At 38.2% G+C, this 21,289-nt stretch overlaps 3 protein-coding genes across 7 annotated transcripts in view; 2 read left to right on the forward strand and 1 right to left on the reverse strand.

Annotated features, from left to right (window-relative positions):
- The window catches only part of RGS7BP (regulator of G protein signaling 7 binding protein), a 33,182-nt gene extending 25,600 nt beyond the window's left edge, over positions 1-7,582 (forward strand). Inside the window, exons 4-6 of the mRNA XM_015848795.3 lie at positions 1,893-2,040; positions 3,019-3,089; positions 4,091-7,582. Coding sequence (XP_015704281.1) covers positions 1,893-2,040; positions 3,019-3,089; positions 4,091-4,182 — 311 coding nt within the window. The 3' untranslated portion in view covers positions 4,183-7,582. The remainder of the gene's footprint in view (positions 1-1,892; positions 2,041-3,018; positions 3,090-4,090) is intronic.
- A 5,112-nt stretch (positions 7,583-12,694) lies between these two features.
- On the reverse strand, positions 12,695-19,288 carry SREK1IP1 (SREK1 interacting protein 1). Of its 2 annotated transcripts, none has more exons than XM_032441357.2 (5): positions 18,887-19,288; positions 17,864-17,924; positions 16,319-16,459; positions 14,405-14,483; positions 12,695-13,049 (listed from the first exon to the last, which is right to left on the reverse strand). In XM_032441357.2, exons 1-5 carry the CDS (start codon positions 19,286-19,288, stop codon positions 12,860-12,862), a joined length of 873 nt encoding a protein of 290 aa, XP_032297248.2. In that variant the 3' UTR covers positions 12,695-12,859. The 2 variants fall into 2 exon arrangements, with proteins under 2 accessions (XP_032297248.2, XP_015704285.1); XM_015848799.2 differs by having other exon boundaries at positions 17,877-17,924; positions 18,887-18,934.
- CWC27 (CWC27 spliceosome associated cyclophilin) overlaps positions 19,160-21,289 on the forward strand; it is an 88,606-nt gene continuing 86,476 nt past the window's right edge. For all 4 annotated transcript variants that reach the window (XM_085528607.1, XM_085528609.1, XM_085528608.1 and 1 more), the window contains exons 1-3: positions 19,160-19,319; positions 19,960-20,056; positions 20,517-20,629. In XM_085528607.1, coding sequence (XP_085384733.1) covers positions 19,278-19,319; positions 19,960-20,056; positions 20,517-20,629 — 252 coding nt within the window. In that variant the 5' untranslated portion in view covers positions 19,160-19,277. The remainder of the gene's footprint in view (positions 19,320-19,959; positions 20,057-20,516; positions 20,630-21,289) is intronic.

Below are 21,289 nucleotides of genomic sequence, written 5' to 3' on the forward strand. Positions count from 1 at the left end.
ACCTTTGCTGAGATCATTTTCTGTCTTCTTCTTTATCCTGGTCCAGTTTGTAGCTTCAGAGTTAGTTAATTCAGTGAATTAAATTTCACACAAAAGGCAATGGGAAAAGTAAAAATGGGAGGCTAGGAGACAGAAAATAAATAAAGTTTAAGTTATAATTTCATCAACAGTAAAAAGAGCCCCTGTCTAGTGGCACAAACAACCAGTGTATGTCGATACCTCTGAAAACACTGTATGCATAATCAAACTTCAACTGAAATTAAGGAAAATCTCTCCGCTGGCTGAACTGAAGATAAAATTTAGAGTTCATGTCTCCATTTTAAGAATGGATAATACAAAAGACATCTTCCCACCTGGTGTAAGGGTGAGAAGATTAAAGAGCTTTTGTTTCCCTACAGTCTGTACTATGTAAGAGAAATGTTAAGCCTGAGTCATATACATTATTCCAGCAAAGCTTTTGTTATTAGGTGCCTCTTTAACTGTTTTGAAGTGATTGAATAGACGCTCTGAAATTCAAAGAAAGCTTCATGAATTGGTCACAGTACAACAGAAGTATTGTAAAGAGCTCTTTCCTTTTGAACAGAAATCTGAGTCGTTCATTCTGCTAAATCTGCAAGAGCTTGCCTTTTTGCTAGCAAAAAGAATATTACAGTCTCAGTAGGTCTGTTCTCAAATTAGGAAAAAGAATCTTTACTGTTATTTCATCTGCAACTGTTACTGTTTCCATTGAAACACCTTTCCCATCCCTGAAGGATGCATTTATGGACAGGATTGTTCTTGACAGTATGTCACCAGAAGTCAGGGGAGAGTTTCAATGCAGCAATTCCAAATAACAGCAGAATTAATTAAAACCTGTTGCACCGATTACACCTCATGATGTCAGTGACAGACTAGTTTCTCTTGAGGGAACCTGCTTTTACAGAGAAGTGATAAGTGAATTATTCTTAGCAGCGTATCGTATTTCATGCTTCTGGGAAAAGTGATGAATAGTGAAGCTTACACAAATGAACAACTAAAATTGTACAATATGAACTACCTCAAAATAACAGCATAAGCTGCAGTTAATGACTGAAAATAATTTGAAAGTTATGCTGTTGTGGCTAAACCTGGCAGGTAGCTGAGCACCACGCAGCCTTTCACTCGCGCCCCACCATGGGGAGGCTGAGAGAACTGGAAAAAGGCAAAATACGTGGGTAAGGAAAATTTAATAATACAGAAAATGAAGGAAAAATAAAAATAATGGTATGGAATATAATATCCCTTTTGCCACTTTGGGTTGGTGTCCTGGTTGGGGTAGTCTTGTATCATTTGATGGGATGAAGTGGCTCACAGAGGGTGAAGAAGAAGTTGGCAGTGGATGCCAGTGCAGGTGGCAGAGAAAGAGTACAGATGACAATTTGGTCTTGTCAGGTTATGCCATCTGTTGGAATCACATATTCCAAGGCAGGAGGCAAGAGAGGTGGAAGCAGGGAAAGACTTCCTACTGATTTTAAAAGATAATGAAAATATTAACTAAGTATCTTCTCTGGTATACATAATGTCTAATTTGACATTCAAACAAAGAGCTAAGAATGATTTCTTTTAGCAACAAAGGAATGATTTATCAGAATATCATCTTTTACAGAACCTGCCCAATAGTTTTTTGTTTGTTTGTTTTGTTGTTTTGTTTTGTTTTTTAGATCCAGGAATGTCAAGGTTTTTTTTTTTAACAGGTTTACAATGGATCCTGTTTGTGATGTGGATGCCTAACATAGCATAGTTCTTGCTCAGAATTCGTATTCACAAGTTTAGCTCATTCATGACATGCAAGATTAAGCCCAAAACATCAACGACATAATCTGAATTTATGTTTATTAATAGTAGGAGTACTTGTTTGTTTGACTATTTTAAAGGAAAAGAGCCTTGTGCACCACCCAAGATCCTGGATACTAAAGTGGAGGAGAGCTCCGAAGTACCCATCTTAGAAGACACATTGTCATCACCTACAGATGTTCAACAGCATTTATGGCAGGTTTCCACAGACATTGAAAATACTGAGAGGTAGGTGTAACATTTCTTCCTTAAAATAAAACCAATTAACATCTAGGATTTATTTAGTCTTTTAGTTAGGCAACAAATGTTGCCACTAAAAAAAAAGAGCTAGTAAATTAAATAGCTGTTATCATATTTGTTACATTTAACGTATCTGAAGCAACTCCCAAAAGAAGAACAGATAGAAGTGACATCCTTAATTTGGCTAATTACCAGAGTGTGTCTGTCAGAACCAAAGGGTGGGAAATTACGGTGCTAGTAAGCCATGTTCTCTTAAAGGGAGAGCTGTTTTTTCATCCTAAGTGGCTTCTGATTTTGTACTTGGAATCTGCTGGACTGCAATCCTGCATTCATGTATTGAAAGCGCAAAATGCAGCTCACTTCAGTTGGTCCTGCCCATAGTTGTGAATGTGGAATCCTTAGGAGGTGAGGAGAAAACTGTCCACTGGTATGTCAGGGTGGATTTCTCCTACTCTGTTAGCTGCAGTTGAAAGAGAAAATTGAGACCCTATAGTAGGAATCAATCCTAAATCTCCAACGTTTCTTTCTGAGATGACATTTTGTTATCAATACTTTCTGTCTTCTGCAAATTTTGTGCTGAAGTTTTCCTTCTAAGAAGAGTGAGACAGCCTCATTTCTAAAGTTTTCACTTAATGCCCAGGAAGGTGTAAAGACACAGAATGGCTACATGTGTAATTGCCTTTTAAACAGAGAAATACGTTCATGGCACAAGCTCAGAATGCAAGAGGCTTAACACTAGTATTTATGCTGATTGTGAAATGAACTAGTTTAAAGAAGGACTCCATGATTTTGGTGCACATCATCTGATATATGGATTTGGACCACATGCTTGCCAAATAGATTTCTGTATTAGTTTAGTTTATTGTTCCGTTATTTCAGTATATAAAGCTATACTGTGAGCTATTCTCCATTCAGAGTCTTCAACTGCTGTTCTGTTGTATCTTTTAAAATGCTTTTTTTCCACAGAGATATGAGAGAAATGAAAAACCTTTTAAGTAAACTCAGGGAGACTATGCCTTTACCACTGAAAAATCAAGGTAAGTTTTACATTTTCTTCCAGGAAGGAAAATTAAGGCAATTGAAGGTTTTGGGTTCTACTAGATCTAAAAAATCTAGGTGAAATCCCTTCCCTACAGATTCAGTGGAGACAGAATTTAGTATTGGTCCTCTCAAGGTTCATATGAGAATATTACTCTTCAATGTACAGTATTCTGAAAGTTTATAAATACAACATCTATAGACAAAATAATAGACTTTTCCTTATGAGATAAAAGTAGCAGCTCAACTAATCCCCCATGGCATGAAGCTTTCTTTTTCAAATGTGATGAAGGTATAAACTGCACAGAGCTTGAGGATGATGCTGAGTGATGGGGTTTGCCTTACCCCTGCAAGGCTTGTTGCTTCTGTATTATGACTGTGATAATGAGACTCTGACCCTATGCAGAAGAAATACTTGCCTTGAATTTAAAAGGAGTCAATATGTAAGGTAGAAAGCTATCCAGACACAGGGTCAGTGTATTTTGCATTCACAAGCAAGTGTTAGAGTCTTATATTCTTGATGTGCCAAAATGTTCAAGTATTGAAGTTTTAATGGAAATTCTCACTGACTTGCACAAACAGCCAATCAATATTATTTTTTTCATCTTTAAACTAAGTCAGAATATAATGTTAATACCAAGAGTTTCCAAGTTGCATGTCTGCAATGAAGGTCTGAAAATAACTTATCTTCCAGTTTTATTTGAGACCCTAACATTTATACACCCAAACAGGAATATTTTGGCATGATTCTCACAATACTTGAGGACTCATTTTCTTATTTTCTTGCCAAAACTTCAGTTGTGCTATCATGGAGACCTGATAACTAGCATATTAAGACTCCTCTAGATACTTCCACTTTTTACTTGCTCTGTGCCAAGAACAGTAGAGTCTATTGCTTGATCTTGTAAATACCAGCAGAACACATAAAGGACTTAAACTCCTTTATGAAAATGTGTGCATGCATGTTTATATTAAAATGTGTTTGTTCTTTTTATGACAGATGATAGCAGCCTCCTAAACTTGACCCCTTACCCATTAGTAAGAAGACGTAAGCGAAGATTCTTTGGACTGTGTTGTCTTGTCTCAAGTTAGAAGATTAAATAAACACCCAGAAAATAAAACATTGGTTAAACCACCATCATTTCAGCCCTGAAAAGAACACTACTATTCTTTATTATAATGCATATTTTCTATGCTGGCCTATTCTTTCTCTCAGCTGCTCCTCCTCCTTTTCGACATTAAGGTTCTAAAGCTTAAAGTTACAGTGGCCAAGAACCAGCTGCAGAATAGATCTAGAATAACTAAGAGTGTTTTTAAAACTTCTAAAAGTATGTTTTGCATGCTTACTTTCAAGCACTCAGAGAAAAGACATATGGATTATGGTTAATAGATTATTTTTAAGTTTTTTATTGTTTGAACTACAGCTGAAAGTTTGTGCATAGTACAGTATACTCATTAGTATCATATTGAAATACTTGATCATACTCTAACAGTCTTTAAGCATAGAATAATGTCTAACAGCAAAAGTACTGAAGTTCTAAAATATTCAAACACTGTCATAACAGATTTTGCACAAAATCTCCAGTTGCTTTTTGTGCTCTTGTTCATATTTAGTCTTCCACTATATCTCAATTTAAAAGCTTCATAGAAAAATATCTTAACTTACAAAAAACCTACATGAAAATCTTTAGAACTTGTAAATACAGAGAAATCATTCAACCTATATACTGTACAATACATAGAAATAAGGCATTTCCTTCTAAGCCAATAGTATCTCTAAAAGCTTTTGAAATTATTTATTGAAGTGTAGCAAGATAAACATTGTAAAACACAACGCCAAGCCAATTTGTTTCCAATAGAATTTAAAGCATGCATATCACTACTAACTCTTATAGGGCATGCCAGAATTATCTCAGACTGTAAGATACTAAACGTTTTACATTGTTAATAAAGTTTTTTATTTAAATTAAATGACTTGTTTCTAGCGATATTTCCAGAACATATGGGGATTTTTTGTAATTTTACTGTAAAAAAAAGATGCAAAGTTTTGGTAATTTTTCCATTTCAAGATGTATGTTTACAAAGAGACAGAAAATGACAATTATTATAAGTGCTAAAATGTCTGCTAGTAGAAGCAATATATATGGATATGCCAGACTTGTATTGATATTTCAGGATGGTAGGTGAGACACCAGAACTAAACTTGCACTAGACAGTACCACTACAAGCCCCGTGACCATCTGTAACTACAGTACAGAGCACGAAGGTGGCTATGAGCCTGTCTGCTACTCCACCATGAGCCAACATGTTAACAGGAACAAAAGTCCTTGCTGCATAAGGGTTTTGTGGTCTGTACAGAGGAAATGTTCCCTTGTCACAGAAAACACCTCTGAAGTTAGATACTCTGTGTGTTTTTTTGGCTGGTAAGACACTTCCAGAAGCAGTTTGGTACAGAAGGCTATTCACTGAACTGAATATGTTTCATCTGACTGATTTTTCTACCATTTGTTTCTCTTGAAATGCTATTTACTGAAAAAGGAAGAAAACACACACCTTAACCGCAGTGTTAGAGGACTGCATGGCCCAGAACCTGAGATCTAATTTAATTCCAAGATGGGAAGGCAGAAATTATTCTTTATGAATAAGTGATCCAGTAAGTCATATCATTTCAGATTTAGGAAGTTGTGTAACTGAGTTGATAATTTTTTTTTTCAAAGTATACCTTTCCTTTCAAGCAGATATAGCAGACAGTTGTTTATTTCCAAGTTGTAGTCTCCTGATCACCTTCTTTCAGCCCTACAGGTTGCTCCAAAAGTAATGCCTCCTATTTGTTTCCATGGATACAATAACAGCTGCAGAGAGTATAAATAACACAGTTTGGTAGAAAAAAAATTCAGCTACAAGATGCTTTTTCAACACAGTCACCACTGTTAGCTATGTATTTTTGCCTGTGATTAACAAGAGCCTGCATGTCATACTAGTGAAAATATGCACAAGCAAAAGCGACCCACTGTTTTACAGCTATGACAGTACTGTTACCAGGAAAATGCTGCCATATTTCAGTCCATATTTCATTGGCCCAACCAGATGAAAGTCAGAAGGCACCAAATCTGGACTATACAATGGTAGGACAATCTAGCCAAGACTGGCAACGTGCTCAAACTGGTCTTCACACTGGTATGAGGCCTGGCGTTATCATACTGCAAGAGAAAGATTGTCCTCTTCTCTCACCTGGCTCTGGAAGTTCAAGCCTTCAGCTCAGTCAGCATTGTGATGCAGTGATCAGTGTTGATGGTTTGTCCATGTTCCAGGAAATCCAGAAGGATCAGCCCTTTCCTATCTCAAAAGACAGTGCACATCACTTCACCCGATGAAGGCTGCGTCTTGAACTTTCTTCTTCTATGGGGAATGCACGTGTCGCCACTCCATGGACTGCTGACTCATAGTGGTGACACCATATCTCATCACCAGCAATGACGCAATCCAGACAACTGTTGCCTTCAGCCTCATATTCTTTCAGTATATTCTGACAAACTTGCATATGATGTTATTTCTGTTCCAGTGTGAGCATTTATGGGACCCATCTGGCACAAATTTTACAATATCCCAAAATTACCATCATTTTTTCCAATGCCATGAAGCCAATATTCAGTTCCATACACAGCTCCCTGGATGCAGTCTGCTCCAGGATCCGAATGGATCTTCATTTTGTGGTATGACATCCAAAACGTGGCTTGTCTTTCATATCACTGCCACCACTGCTGAAACACACAGCCCACTGCCTCACTGTACTCACATTCAGTTTTGTCTCCATAAATTTTCAGCAAGTATATGTCAGTGAGTGCCTTTTTTTTTTTCCATGTGGAGGAACACATGGAACATGACACACCTTTGCTTCTACACACTTCTCTGTCAGACTCCACTTTAGCAGCATACCCCTCAGCTGCCATCTGTCACATGGCAACAACATGTAGTGGAATATTGGTGGGAGGGTTCAACTTCTGCCTCTGATATCATGGACCAACATAATAAAATAGGAGGCATTACTTGCAGAGCAGGCCTTGTGTATTTTTGAATAATTAACCCCAAATAAACACTTTTGATGCAATGTGAACGAATGCATCTAAAATGCCCTCATAGAAATCATGTTTCTACAAGCAAAACAAATTCCATCAAAGGAATGCATGCCTACATACTCTGAGAGCATATAGCTGAAAGCACAATAACATTCTGTAAATAGCACAGAGAAAGGTAACTGCAGTGTATTTTATGATTTCATGTCACAATCTATTCTTCAGAGTATACCGCATTTATCATCAGCATAGCTGTATGCAGTCACAAAAGTGTGTGCTTGTGAGCATGAATGTGTATTTAAGAAGCATGGAATCAAAATGCATAGAAAGATTATTTTCAGAATCTATTTATTTTCCTCACAGCAATGTCCTCATTAATCAGATTCTGCTTTTCTGTAATAAATAAAGAATGTCCAAGAGATGGCTGCACTGTCATGTTTTTATTAAAAGTCTTAACAACTGATAAGATGTGCTCAGTAGTTCCATCCCCAGAATTTAAATCCCCAGTGGATTTAGCAGCTGTGAAAATGAAAGAAAATGTTGATCTCTAATGGCTATTAAATATGTTACTTGCGCATGTGATCTGTAATTAAAATTAACCAATTAATTTGGTTCATCATATGTTAAAAATAAGATACTGCTTTGTTAATTATTTCATTAATGTCTACATTAGTGCCAAAAAAAAAAAAAAACCCAAAAAAACCAAAAAACCCAAAACCTGTAGACAACAAGATTATGTACACTGCAACAGTACAAAAGATAGAAAGGAAGAACGCAAATAGCACTTATACAACTTCTACACAGAAATATGCTGTAACTTCTTTATAATCTTGTTACTCTGGTACGTACACAGAAATTCATATAGTCATGATCATAGAATCGTAGAATGGCCTGGGTTGAAAGGACCTCAATGATCATCCAGTTCCAACCCCCTGCTATGTGCAGGGTTGCTAACCACCAGCCCAGGCTGCCCAGAGCCACATCCAGCCTGGCCTTGAATGTCTGCAGGGATGGGGCATCCACAGCCTCCTTGGGCAGCCTGTGCTGGTGTGCCACCACCCTCTGAGTGAAAAACTTCCTCCTAATATCCAACCTAAATCTCTCAGTTTAAAACCATTCTCCCTTGTCCTGTTGCTGTGTCAGGAGAGTGTGATTATTTTTTAGCAACTATTTTCAAACAAAGAATTCCATGCCTAGCATAGAACCTACCCACATATTGTCACATGGAATTTAACACACCGGGTTACATGGTAGCTCATATCTCTGCATTCTTATTTATTGAAATGAAGCATACATCAATAAGATAAATGTATACATGCTAATTAATCGTGCAAAGCTCTTGGCAGAAGTCACGATGCAATGAGCTGCATAACTTCAGCACACCCTCTGATGGAATTGGGTTTATGTATGATGCCTTTTAAAGGTTCTAATTACTTTTTGTTCTCTTTTGTTTGAAATGTGTAGTGATATGAACATTCTTTTTATTGCTCTGTAAGCTTTACTTTTGTTTCTTCTTCCTGAACAGAAGACTGAAATTTCAGTCTTTGTTCATTCTGAAACCTCCTCACAGTTCTCATCAATTTTGCAGTTTCTCTCCAGCCTCTGCTGTTTGTTATAGCATTTACTAATCCTGATTGATAGATGCTTTATTTCTCAAACTTAAGGACTGTTGGTAACCAAGAGCTAATATCTTCTAGTTATTGTTTGATAGTGGGCATAAGCTTAGGCCTGCTGAGTATTGGAATGAAGAGGCATTAAGGGAAAAATTTGCTCAGTCAAGAAATCAGAGGACTATCATTCACTAAAATTTGAAAGGAAAAATAAAATAAACTTTTTTTTCAAGCCCCAAAACATCATGTAGGTGCAAGAGTGATAAATGTTAATGTTAATCAGAACTCTTCACCATGATGGAACAGGGCAGTGAACTCTCACGGTGCTTGCAGCCCAGCTGTGAGGCACTGCAGTCACAGAGCTATGGAACCTGGGCAGAGCTGAGTTCGTGTGAGGACACTGAACACTGCATGCAAGAACTGAAACCTGGATGTCAGAGCAGAGTGCTAATGCTCATGTGTGGTCTCTCAAGAAAGAAGTCTAATATTAAGTCTGCTACACTATTGGCCTCCTCATATGTTTTTTTGGGGCGGGGTGTGGAGGGTAAAAACAACTTTCATTGCAAGTGGGTGACAATAGGTGGCTAAAACACAAAAATATCATCTCTAGGGACTGATGCTATAGTCCTTATTACTGCTTAAAGTGATTTATTTATTTATTTATTTCCTCTGGCAGATACTTCCTCTCTATCTGGCAGATAGTAAACTAGTTTATATACTCAATATACCTCTGGGGGTATCTGTTTGGTTTGGGTTCAGATGTCTGTGTATGAATGTCCAAACTCATTTCACCGTTGCGTAGTACTCCCTCCTTATTACAGAAAGGACAGTGGATTACTCACAGGTAGCTCATCATAAATTGCCAGATCTGCACAGGTGCCTCAGGGATCTGAGAGAATCTCACTTGACAACAGACACTTTGGTCTGGGCGATGGATTCAACTCCTTTATTGTCAACAGCTTTTCTCTCATGTCAGTGGAGCAATGTTTCAGTAACCTTCATAAAATTGATGATGCTGTAATAAACTTAAAATGATTAGAGAAACGCAACTGACAGAGGTTTGGTAGTTATTGGATTTAGGGGCCCTGACAGACTTCCATGTTCAGAAGCAAAACAACCTGAAAGCAGCTACTTAGCAAGCTGTCTGAAGGAGTGGAACTGCAAAATTTACATCCTGTTAGCATTCATTTTGCAGATCATATGGTCTTTTTTACAGCTTTTGTCTGCCTGTCTGCAGTACTGGGTCTTTCTAACCCATTAGAATTAGGTTCCTCTTTGCAGGCAGAGTCACAGAGCTGTTACTGGCCTAGATAGAGAAGGCTGTGTAGCTGAAATTCTTCACAGCTGTTTGGGACTTTTGTAGTATTGTTTTGCTGCTATTTGGGCTTTTTGTGTTTTGATGTAAAAAATGTGGTGTTGCTGATTTGCAGCTAGGTGTGATATTAGTTGTCGTGTCATTTTAAATTCATTGCATTTCAATAATAAATGTGCAGAGATGCAGTGATACTCTTTTAAAAATGCATACTATTCCCGTGACAATGTAGACGTGAGATTTCTCATTATCTGTTAAAAAGATGTCCTTCCTGTTGTCCAGCTTCAAGATGCAAAAGAAGCTAGAAAGGCATCTGTTTCTGCTGTATGTCTTCTTTTCAGATTCAAACCATCAATCTCTTTCAGTCGGAAGACACAGTAACAACAGAAACAGCAGTAGCACATAGAACAGATCTGGCAGATGTTATAGAAGGAGAGCAGCATTTAAAGATTTACACACTTCAGAGATTTGAAAGGTTTGGCAAAGCAAATTAGTAGAACTTGAATGAAGCAGAAGCGGTTTCCTTAAGGAAGTCGAAGTCATATACATAAAAAGCTTTTTCTTGTTTTTCCTTTTGGCAGAGGCAGATTCCATCTTCAAAATTTCCAAGGTGTGGTTGCTGCATTGAGAGCTGCTCCCATCCCACTTTTATCTACTGAAGAACTGTACAACAGGCAGAATACTGACAAATTCCCAAACACATAAGTTAAACTGTTGTTTACATAAGAGCTGTCCAAGTATCAAAATCTGTCTAGATCAAGAAACAGATTCCCCACTCTTGCATCAGTTAACCATTAAGACTCTTAAGTGCAGGTCCTCGTTCTTGTCTAGGCTATGTTGTAGTAAGAGTTCAAAACACAATAAAACCAGTATTTGATTGACATGCTGAAAATATTCCAAGAAAATATCCCAGAATATGCAAGTTGACGCCAATTGCCACCACCTAAAAAAAAATATGTAAGCTTAATGGAGTATAGTATAATATTCATACATGTTTTGCTGGTGAAAAGAGGTTGATTTGCATTCTAGAGCTAATTGTAAGGAGTATGTAAGTTGTTTACTCTTCATTACTGTGTCACTATCACCTGGTATTGCTGTTCAGTTCTTGATGTTGCTCCATATATTGTTTATAACCGTAACTTTTTATTTCTTTCTGAAAACATGCATTATGTCCTGTAACTGAAGCCTGCTGACAGGGGATGACAGTCCTTGTCACCTTCAACTTGTAAGATCTTTAGCGCTTGTTAAGAAGCAGGCATACAATCACTATCTTGGGCCTGTGAAAGAGCTACAGTTAAGTCAGGTGCTAACCTTTAAACTGTGAAAACTGGAACAAACAACACTTGACAGAAGGATGAATTTTAAAATCAAAGACCCTGTTTTCAGACCTGTCTCCTCCAACCCAAACCACTCAGTGATTCTGTGAAGATGATCAGGGGGTTGGAGCACCCCCCCTTCAAGGACAGGCCAAGAGATTTAGGGCTCTTCAGCATGGAGAAGGCTGTGGGGAGACCTTATAGCAGCCTTCCAGTACCTGAAGGGTGCCTACAAGGAAAGCTGGGGAGGGACTTCTTTTAAGAACAGGTAGCAGCAGGATGAAAGGAAACGGTTTTAAACGGGAAGAGGGTAGATTTAGACTACAAAGGAAGGAATTCTAGCAAGAAATTCTTTACTGAGGGTGGTGAAACACTGAAACAAGTTGCTCAGAGAGACTGTGGATGCCCCCTTCCTCAAAGCATTCCAGGACAGGCTGGATGGCTTTAAGCAACCTGATCTAGAGGGAGGTGTCCCTGCCTGTAGCAGCGGGGTTGGAAGTACATTATCTTAAAGGCCCTGTCCAACCCAAAACATTCTACAATTGTAAGATAAGAACTGAACACCAGGATATGCAATTCTGAAACTCTGACGTGCTTAAAATTACTCCATCACGATTTTATGATTTTTTGATTATTGGTATTCCACATCATAACATCACATAGAGCACTGGGAGTTAAAGAGTTAATGCTCCAGTTCCATGGACTGACAATATTTCTGGGTACCTGGTTCTCAGAAGGGAACACCTACATATCCCAGAAGACATTCACCGTTCTGTTTCCAATTTCCATTTAGAGGGAAAGATAGAACTGCTTGCAAGTCACAAGATGTGCCCTTTCTTTTAACACTTTGTCACTGCCGTTTGTGCTCTCTACCCATCTCTCACCTTCAGCATGGGAGTAAAGCTTTTAGTTTTCTGACATTCTCACTCTCATTTTATTTATTAGCTTTAATCCAATTATATTATCTTGCATTCCAGTACCTACTTTAGTAAATTAACCTTCCTCCTCAGATTGTTGCTACTGTTTTGGTTTTAGGCCCATCTTCCTACTTCTTTTGCCCTTTCCCCCTTTCCCAGGGCAAATTGGCCTATAAACTGCTGACATCACCCTGACAGTAAAGGGTAATTTTTATTACCTATTTCAACGTGATAGATTGCCTCCCACAAGATGGAAATACACTTATGGAATAACATTAAATGAGCTAGCTCCGGCTTATTTCCAAATTTGATTTAACCATTCCAACATTAAGCATATTAAGTCCAAATATTTTGACACAGAGTCCTTCCACCAAAGTTTCCAAATGGTCCATTTAATAATTTGAAGCACTGACATTTGCAAATAGATTTCCTCAAAAAATATATATGAATATAAACATAATTGCAAAGCACAAATAGGCAAGATCCGAAAGGAAGATCATCATATTCTCTGCAGAAATGACAGCAAAAATAGGCCATCAGCTTAGTCACTACTAGAACTGTCTGAACTATCTGAAGATGAACTCTTTTCCTTTCGTCTCTTCTTCTTTTCCTTCTTGTGATGCTTGCTTTTCTTAGATTTATTCTTCTTTTCCTTTTTCCTTTCCTTTTTATGTGATTTTTGTTTTTTTGACTTTGGTCCAGCCTCTTCAGCAGTACTTGATGAGGAAGATCTAATAAAAATACATATTCATGGACAACAAAAAGAATAATGTTATTATATATATATAATGTTAAAATCAAATTGGTGAAGAATTTATACAGCAGCATCCTCTGGAAAGCTTATACAATCTTCACCTGCATGTTCAAATGAATAACTATTTTTCTAATTAGACCACGATGCTAGAAAAGCAGCACGTTTATAGTGCAGATTAACAATGGAATAGGTATGATTTGTGTTTTTCAATGTTTAGTAAGAAAAAAACATCTAAGAGTACAGATTTCATAAAAACAGAGCTAAAGACTGTCAGTAAAACTGAACTTTCAGCTTTTAAAGTATCAAATGAGGATTTGCCTGAACATTTATTTCACACATACAAAAATTTACAAGAAATAGGTATGGCAAATTTGGATGCTCTTGCAGCTGTTATTATTTGTCTCTAATCAGCAGTGATGAAGGAAATTACTATGTGCACAGAATATTTAAGATGAGAATAATACAGAAACCCCCATGATTGTCCTCAAGAGGGTGTTCTGTCCTACTGTTTTCACAATAGATTGTTAATTAATTGCACATAAAGACTACTAACAACAGACCAGCTCTTCTGTACTCTTTCTAAGCGTAGTTTAACAGCTATGCTGCGTAAGTAAGGAAGAGGGAAAAATGCCAATACAAACAGTGTTTAGTCCTGTCCCTTTATTTCTGAAGAACATCTTATTCTGGCCCTCACATATCATACACATTCCCTAGCTCTCAGTGCAGTTCCTGGGAGGATATCTCATCAGCAACTGTAATGATGCAATAAACTTCTAAAGATCAGCCAGCAGGTCAAAACTTGAATTCACAATAAATATGGATAGTACAGTTTTTTCTTTGAAACCAGAGCAAGTCTTTTTCAGGCTTCTACAGCAACAGAAACATTAAATCTCAACACATGCTAAGTAAAACTGCAGTTTTCCTTTTGACAGTAATGCTGCTCAGAAAAGGCACACACACACAACCAGTCAGGGAATCTGAGGGTCTTCTGAACTCCACAGGGTTTTCTCCATACAAGTTCAGCTGAGGGCCAACCCCGTAATCCTCTTGACTTCTTATTCCCCTTCTCCTACTGCATCTTGCCTGCTGTTGAATAGTCAAAGAGAACACTGCCTTCTCAGACCTGCATACCTGTAAAACTTCTATGCCTTGCTGGTTTTCAAGACTTCAAAGCCTGTGGCTTCACTCAAAGGAAGACAGTAGCTTTTCCAATCAAAATAGTACACACAAAACCAACTGGATTCAAAGATGCAATGTTTTCTGAAATCAACCCAAATACCAGAGGACTTCTGAATTTGTTTTGCAATTAAAATACTTGTGTGAAAGAGTTACCTTTTCCTTGGTCTCTTTAGTTTTGTTTTTTCTTTACTTTTTCTTTTTTGTTTCCTTTTCTCTTCCTCCTCACTTAAATCTATGGACAAAAAAAAATTATAGTTTACAACACACTTATGACTGAACTAAGACGAGCATGAAAAGAATGGCTTCAATAGCATTGTAACGTTACTATAAAATTACTTTCCCTTTCTCCAAATCCCAGCCTAGTACATACTAATTTCAGAAATATTTTGCAGCGTAGCAGAACTCAATGTACAACTTAAGCAATTTATCTGAAGATCAGGAATGAGGAAGTCCTGTAAAATGTAGCACAGCTTTTGCTTCTATATTTTAAAAGACTTCCGTGAGTCTGAAACCAGGGCATGTAACTAGAAGATTAAAAAAAAAAAAAAAAAAAAGAAGTTTACTCTCACTAGTTCCACATAGCTTTATTTCACACTTCAACTAAGATAAATTTGATTTAACTGTGAAGGTAGCATCTACGAAAATTAGTAGAAAAGTCATCTTTAGCTTGACGTTTCCCTCTTTTCCCTTATATGGTTGTTTAAAAAGCTAAATGTGTAACAGAAATGTTGAAATATTGAATTAAGACACAGCTGGAAAGAGAAATTAAGGCCCTGGTCCTACCAAAATGAAAAATCAGCTAGCAGGTACTTATTTCTGCCAAGGCAGAAAACAAGAAACAGTGACAAAAAGAAGGTGTCGTGCATTTCTCATGCTGAAGACTGAAACCTCCTCCAACTTTTTGTTTTGTTACCACAATGAAAATAAAGATGCATAAGAAAGGCCAGCATTTTACCTGTTAAAACCCTTAAAATATCCTGTAGGCCCAGGAAAATCACTAGAAAGGTGTACATTAAAATCTTAAAGCCCATATTTATCTATCACTTTCTCAACATAACAAATCATAGTACAGTCGTTAAACAAAATCCTTATTGAACAAAAAAAAATCCTAGTTTTGTTACAAATTCCCAATAACTTTGCAGTAATGATAACATCATCTGCTGTGGGAATGCTAAAATAACTGTATTTTACCTAAGTCTACAGCTTCCATAGAACAGTCATGTTCACTGCCTGCCTTAATCCTGTTTAGTGTTATGAGTTACTTTCAAATTTCACTTACAAGCAATTTTTTAATCTCACTAGATGAAATTTATGCTGCCCTCCCCCCTCAGTTCTCTCTCTCACATTGTAAGTCGAGGGGGATTGAGCAAACAGCTCAGAGGTGGTACTTAGCTGCCTGTCAGGTTGAACCACAACACTTATCTTTATACCTTGCAGTGAATTTTGACATATTTTAATACAGTAGAATAACCTTTCCACCTTCTTTAGGGGAACAGCCTTTTTGGAGTCCAATTACAAATGAATCCGCATAACTGTTAAGTAACCAAAACACCTATTTCCTCTCTGACAACAGCTGACCTTCAAACTTTACAAACAGATTTCTCCAAGTATTAATGTTGAAATTCAACTGGTCAGCTGTTTCAGACAAATTACTACACAGAAATTTGGAAAAAAACTCAACTGCCATATTTGTCTTTAGTTTTAAGAATTGCTGTTTAGGATATTTAAACCACACATAACCATAGAATCAACTCAGAATATCAATTTCATTTTCTTCTAAGCATCTGCTTATTAATAGTTTTACAGTATTCTGCAGTAAGACCTTGTTGAGATGTTTTAAATGCATAAACTATTAATTTCCAGTTAAAGGAATTAATAAAAAAATACATGAATGTATCAAATATCTGAAGCTTGAGCATCTGAAGTAAGAGATGTATTGTTTATAGTACAGCCTTATAGATTTATAGGAAAGAATGAAATGATAGGTCCAGCACATCAGAAGACCATTGACCAATTTATTACTAAAATAAATAGCTAACTGATTTTTTTTTAGAAGACCTAACTTACTTTTCTTTTCACGCATGGCCTGCAGTCTCTGTAACTCTTCTTCCTCACTGTCTTCACTGCTTGTGCTGCTAACATCTAAAACAATATCTCTTTGAGGATCCACTCGAAGAAAGTTTCGGCATTCGAATGTCAGATGACCAGCTGAATGAAACAAAAATTTAGAAGCACATTAAAAACTGCCAAATAGTATCAAAAGTTAAAAGTATTATTCGATTTTAATATGAAAAAAAAAAAGTTATGATAGGATGTAATCAATGGACAAGGTAGGAAAACACACTTCAAGTTCCTCCTTGAGAGGCCGTACAATGGTATTCTAATGGTGCTTTATGATCTCTCTCATAATTTTGTTAATGTAAAGATTTTCTATTTCCTTAATGGTCTCAGATCCTTTCAGAAGAAATTATTTTAAATAACAATTTAAAAGCATGAAGTGAAATATTTGTAAAACTATAGCAAGTTCTGCTGTATACTCCTACTTCCAACTCCCTTTAATGAAATAGAAGAATGTAATTTCCTTATGAAATACAAATTATTTTTAATAATCATTACATAATACTGACCATACTAACACTGGACTAGTATTTTTAGTTTTCTAAGTTAGATCGTAAAAAACATTACCATGAGTTAGACTCCTTGAAGCTGAATATTTCTACTGGAATAATAACAACAAATAAATAAGATTGAAGATACGGTTTGTGAAAGAATTCAAGTAGCAATAGAAACAAACTCATCTTCTCCCTACTAAGACCCTACACCTTGAATACAGAACTTTTCATTAAAAAAATGTAGGCTGTGTGATTTGACCCATTTTCCTTCTCTTCCAGAAGGCTTCTGATATTGCACCTACAAATAAATCACTATATATATATAGATATCCCTATTTCTCTGAAAGACTGGATACATAAGGCACTGCCTAAGCTTGCAGTGTGCCTCAAAAGGAACACAAAGGCTCATCTCATATATATATATATAATATATACATACACATATAATATATATACATATACATTATACATATGTAATAGATATCAAAGAACCTTGAAGTTCAAGGTTCCTCAAGCAATTGCACAGCATGTGAACACAACAGCATCCAGGGATTTTTTGCTAAGAAACTCAAGTCTCATATATTTAAGGATATATGGAGAAAGTCTTCTACAATGAGAGTGGTGAGGGACTGGAATGGGTTGTGGAAGCCCCATCCCTGGAGGCTTTCAAGGTCAGGCTGGACCAGGCTCTGAGCAACCTGATCAAGCTGCGGATATTCCTGTTCATCACAGGGAAGATGGACTAGATGACCTTTAAAAGTATCCTTAAAGGTTCCTTTCAACTCTAAGGATTCTATGATTTTACTAAAAAACAGTGATAGCTATGAGAAGTTCAAGACTGAAAAGAAATGTAAAATATTTATGTGGCAGCTTAAATTGACAACTGATTAAGCAACAAGGGTGGAGACCCTTTTTTTCTTCTCTCCCCCAAAAATAGTTCCATCATCATAAACTGAGGGGGAAAAAAACCAAAACAACACTGTAGTCTCATATTGCTTACTATATAGACTTACGGTAGCCACATTTCTTGCATCCTGCTCTGATGTTATCCTTATTTGCACCTGAAACAGAAAATTTCATCAATCACTTGTTACTAAACATAAGTCTTAAAAGTTCCCTTTAAATCTGGCTTAGTAACTCTTCTGGATTTAGGCAAAGTTGCTCTTTGTGCCTACGCCCTCAGTTAAGAAGATCAGCAAGATCTAACTCACAAGACAAAGCCTGGAGACCTGTTGCCCACAAAAGGATTGCTGAGTCAATTCATAATTCTAAGCAAAACAGCATTTCCAAAATCAAAGGGTATCTTTCTATCCAGTATGAAAAATATGGAAAATTAAACAGTTGTATACACAGCTTTCCATAAAACTAGTTCCTTTATTTAAATAATCAACCTAACATAAGAAGAAAACTATGAAATTAGGGAACCAGAAAGGGGGTACATCAGCATCACGAGTTTAAATTTTGATTTATTAAGAGAAGTACCATCTTTAGTAAATCCTACTAAAAGAAACAGAGGAGCCTTGAAGTCCCATGGTTTGTTGTTGAACTCACAGCAAGGTTCAAGCTTACTCAATTTTCTCCAGTCAAACCCATACCTCAGGATGACACAGGCTGAATACCTGGTGAAATACACAATTTCTGCCCGCGCTGGCTGCACCACTGCTCTTAAACCCTTCATTTAAACAACCTAGCTGCAGGCAGGCGCTAATCTGGGGCACAAGGAGAAAAAAAACATGCGGAACGATGCCATTCTTGGGACCCCTAAGGAAGGCAGCGTACACCTGCAGAAGGCAGGAGCGCAGCCGTGGGCCTCAGCACCCACAAAACTACAGGCGAGGGCCGCATACGGAGCGCAGGAGGGCTGCTGGAGCCCCCAGCCCCGCCGTACCATTGCAGCTCTGCAGGCTGGGAAACGCACCGCAAGCCGCTCCTCGGGCCCCACCACCTCACGAACAGCGCTGCCGACCCTCCCCCTCCGCACGCCTCCCAGCCATCCGCCCCGCAGCCCCGCGGCTCTCCTCACCCGGCAGAGCCATGGCGACCTCCACACAGCCGGGCCCAGGAACAACGCAGTGCCTGTCCCCGCCGGAAGGATTTGGCCGGAGCACTCTCGGGCCGCGCCACTCGCGGGGAGGACGGGGTGCTCAGTACCGAGCTGGGGCGACGAGAAGCGAGCGGAGGTGTCTGGAAAAGCCTTCACATCCTTTCGGAAAGAATTCACTGAGTGATTCCCCCATCGGAGGAGCAATTCTTTCTCCCACAGCTCTGAGCAGTCACACCTTCCCCCCGCCACATTGTACTGTGTAGAGGCGCCCAAGATGGCGGCGGGCTGCGGGCAGTAGCGCGGGTAGAGAGGCAGTGTTGTTAGCGTTGGGCTCGGGCGGTGCGTTCCGCCACGACACCCCTTCCTCAGCATGAGCAACATCTACATCCAGGAGCCCCCCACCAACGGCAAGGTGAGGATCCTGCGGGCAGCGAGGGCGAGGGGCACGAGTCCGGTGTTATCGCTCTCGGTTATGTTTACCGCTTTGATAGGAATTCGCATTTATTGATCTGTATTGATGTCTCTTGTAATAAGAGCGTGCCGCTAGAGGTTTAAGGCATATTCCTTTTCTGTGTTGTCTCACTGTGGAAATACTAAGAGTATTTAATATTCTACCCTCCGTTAGTTGTCATCCCCCACCAGCTCAAGCTGCCCAGCGCCCCATCCAGCATGGCCTTGACTCCTCCAGGGATGGAGCACCCACTGCTTCTCTGGGCAGTGCCTCACCACCCTCTGAGTAAATAACTTTTGCCACTCAGCCAATCTAAATCTTCTCTCTTCCACTTTAAAACCATCCGCCCTTGTCCTGTCACTAACTACGCATGTAAAAAATTGGTTTCCTTCTTGTTTATATCCTTACTTTAAATACTGGAAGGCTGTAGTGAGGTCTCCCAGGAGCCTTCTCCAGAACAAGTCCGACTCCTGCTTACTACTTATCTACTGCTGTTGTTAATGTTATGAATTTAAGAGTGTTTTTTAACTTAGTAGTAATATTTGTTTATTAGTGTCTAAGTTGCAATAAAACTAATGGTTTGTTTATAAAAATTTTGCAGGTCTTGCTGAGAACTACAGCAGGAGATATCGATATAGAATTGTGGTCAAAAGAAGCACCAAAAGCATGTCGAAATTTTATCCAGCTTTGTATGGAAGGTAATGGCAAAATGGGGTAGGACTTGTTAGAATTATTTCATGTGCAATATTGGTATTTTGGTGACAGTTATGGAAAAGGAAGGTCATAAGTAAGTTTTAATATGTTAACTAATTATTTATATTATCTGCTATCCAGACCAAGAACGTTTTTTTAAAGTCATTAAGGAAACCAATGGATGTGAAAAGTACAATTTTTTGGTGGTTTTCTTAGATGTAGGAGTTGTCACATGTTTAGGAAGGCTTGTCTTCAGGAAGTCTATACAAAGTATTGCAGCTTTAATGAACGTAGGAAATGTCAGTGATGCTGTGTTTGGACTTCTCCTGTTAAGGTCATTCCTGTATCATGTGCTTACTGCATGTTCATTTCTTCATGAGTCACTGATATGTCTGCATAATCTCTATTGAGGTGTGATTTTAGATAACTTAAATGTATTTAATGTATTTTCTCTTTCTTTTTTAGAGTATTACAATAATACAATATTTCACAGAGTTGTGCCAGGTTTTATAGTGCAGGGAGGTGATCCCACTGGTACTGGGTCAGGTGGAGATTCAATCTATGGAGCTCCCTTCAAGGTATGTAGCTGTATATCTTGTGCATGTTGATGTTTGCTTAGTCTCTGGCAGTTGTCCTTGCTACTGTGTGTGAATTTTTTGAGTAAACAAATTTTGTATAAGGAATGCAGTTTATTCTATATTTTATGCTAAAGTTCATTCATATTCTAAATTTGCACATGCTTCAATATTTTTGAATGTGCATTTTAGAATTGAGTGTTCTTAAATCTGTCTGTTTCAGTTCTGTGATAAACGTATAACCCTATTAATGTTCACTTCAACAAGATAAAACTAGGAGAGAAAACTGTTCAGAGCAAGTGTTTTAACTTCATAAAGTTAAACAAGAACAAGTGCAGTGTCCTGCTCCTATATCGGGACAATCCTAAGCACAAGTACAGGCTGAGCAGAGAATGGATTGAGAGCAGCTGTGAGGGGTGCTGGTTGATGAGAAACTCAGTGTGAGCCCACAGTGGGAAATGCAGCCCAGAAGGCTGACTGTATCCTGGGCTTCACTGAAAGGGGGACATGGCTGTCCTCTGCTCTGCCCTCATGAGGCCCCATCTAAACTATTTCATGCAGGTCTAGAGTCTCCAGCACAAGAAGGAACATAGGAAGCAGGCCCAGAGGATGCCACAAAGGTGATCAGAGGGCAGGAGCACATCTGTGAAGAATGGTTAAGGG

This window comes from Coturnix japonica, chromosome Z (genome assembly GCF_054131305.1).
Source record: "Coturnix japonica strain WE chromosome Z, WE-NBRP24, whole genome shotgun sequence".
NCBI lineage: Eukaryota > Metazoa > Chordata > Aves > Galliformes > Phasianidae > Coturnix > Coturnix japonica.

Bases quoted from the DNA above. Each gene is read 5' to 3' on its own strand.
- SREK1IP1 (XM_032441357.2), bottom strand. From the start codon at position 19,288: ATGTTGCTCATGCTGAGGAAGGGGTGTCGTGGCGGAACGCACCGCCCG. The intron at 17,925-18,886 runs GTGAGGAGAGCC...TTTCTGTTTCAG, and splicing joins GGTCGCCATGGCTCTGCCGG to GTGCAAATAAGGATAACATC. The intron at 16,460-17,863 runs GTAAGCAATATG...TGTTTCATTCAG, and splicing joins GGCTACCGTAAGTCTATATA to CTGGTCATCTGACATTCGAA.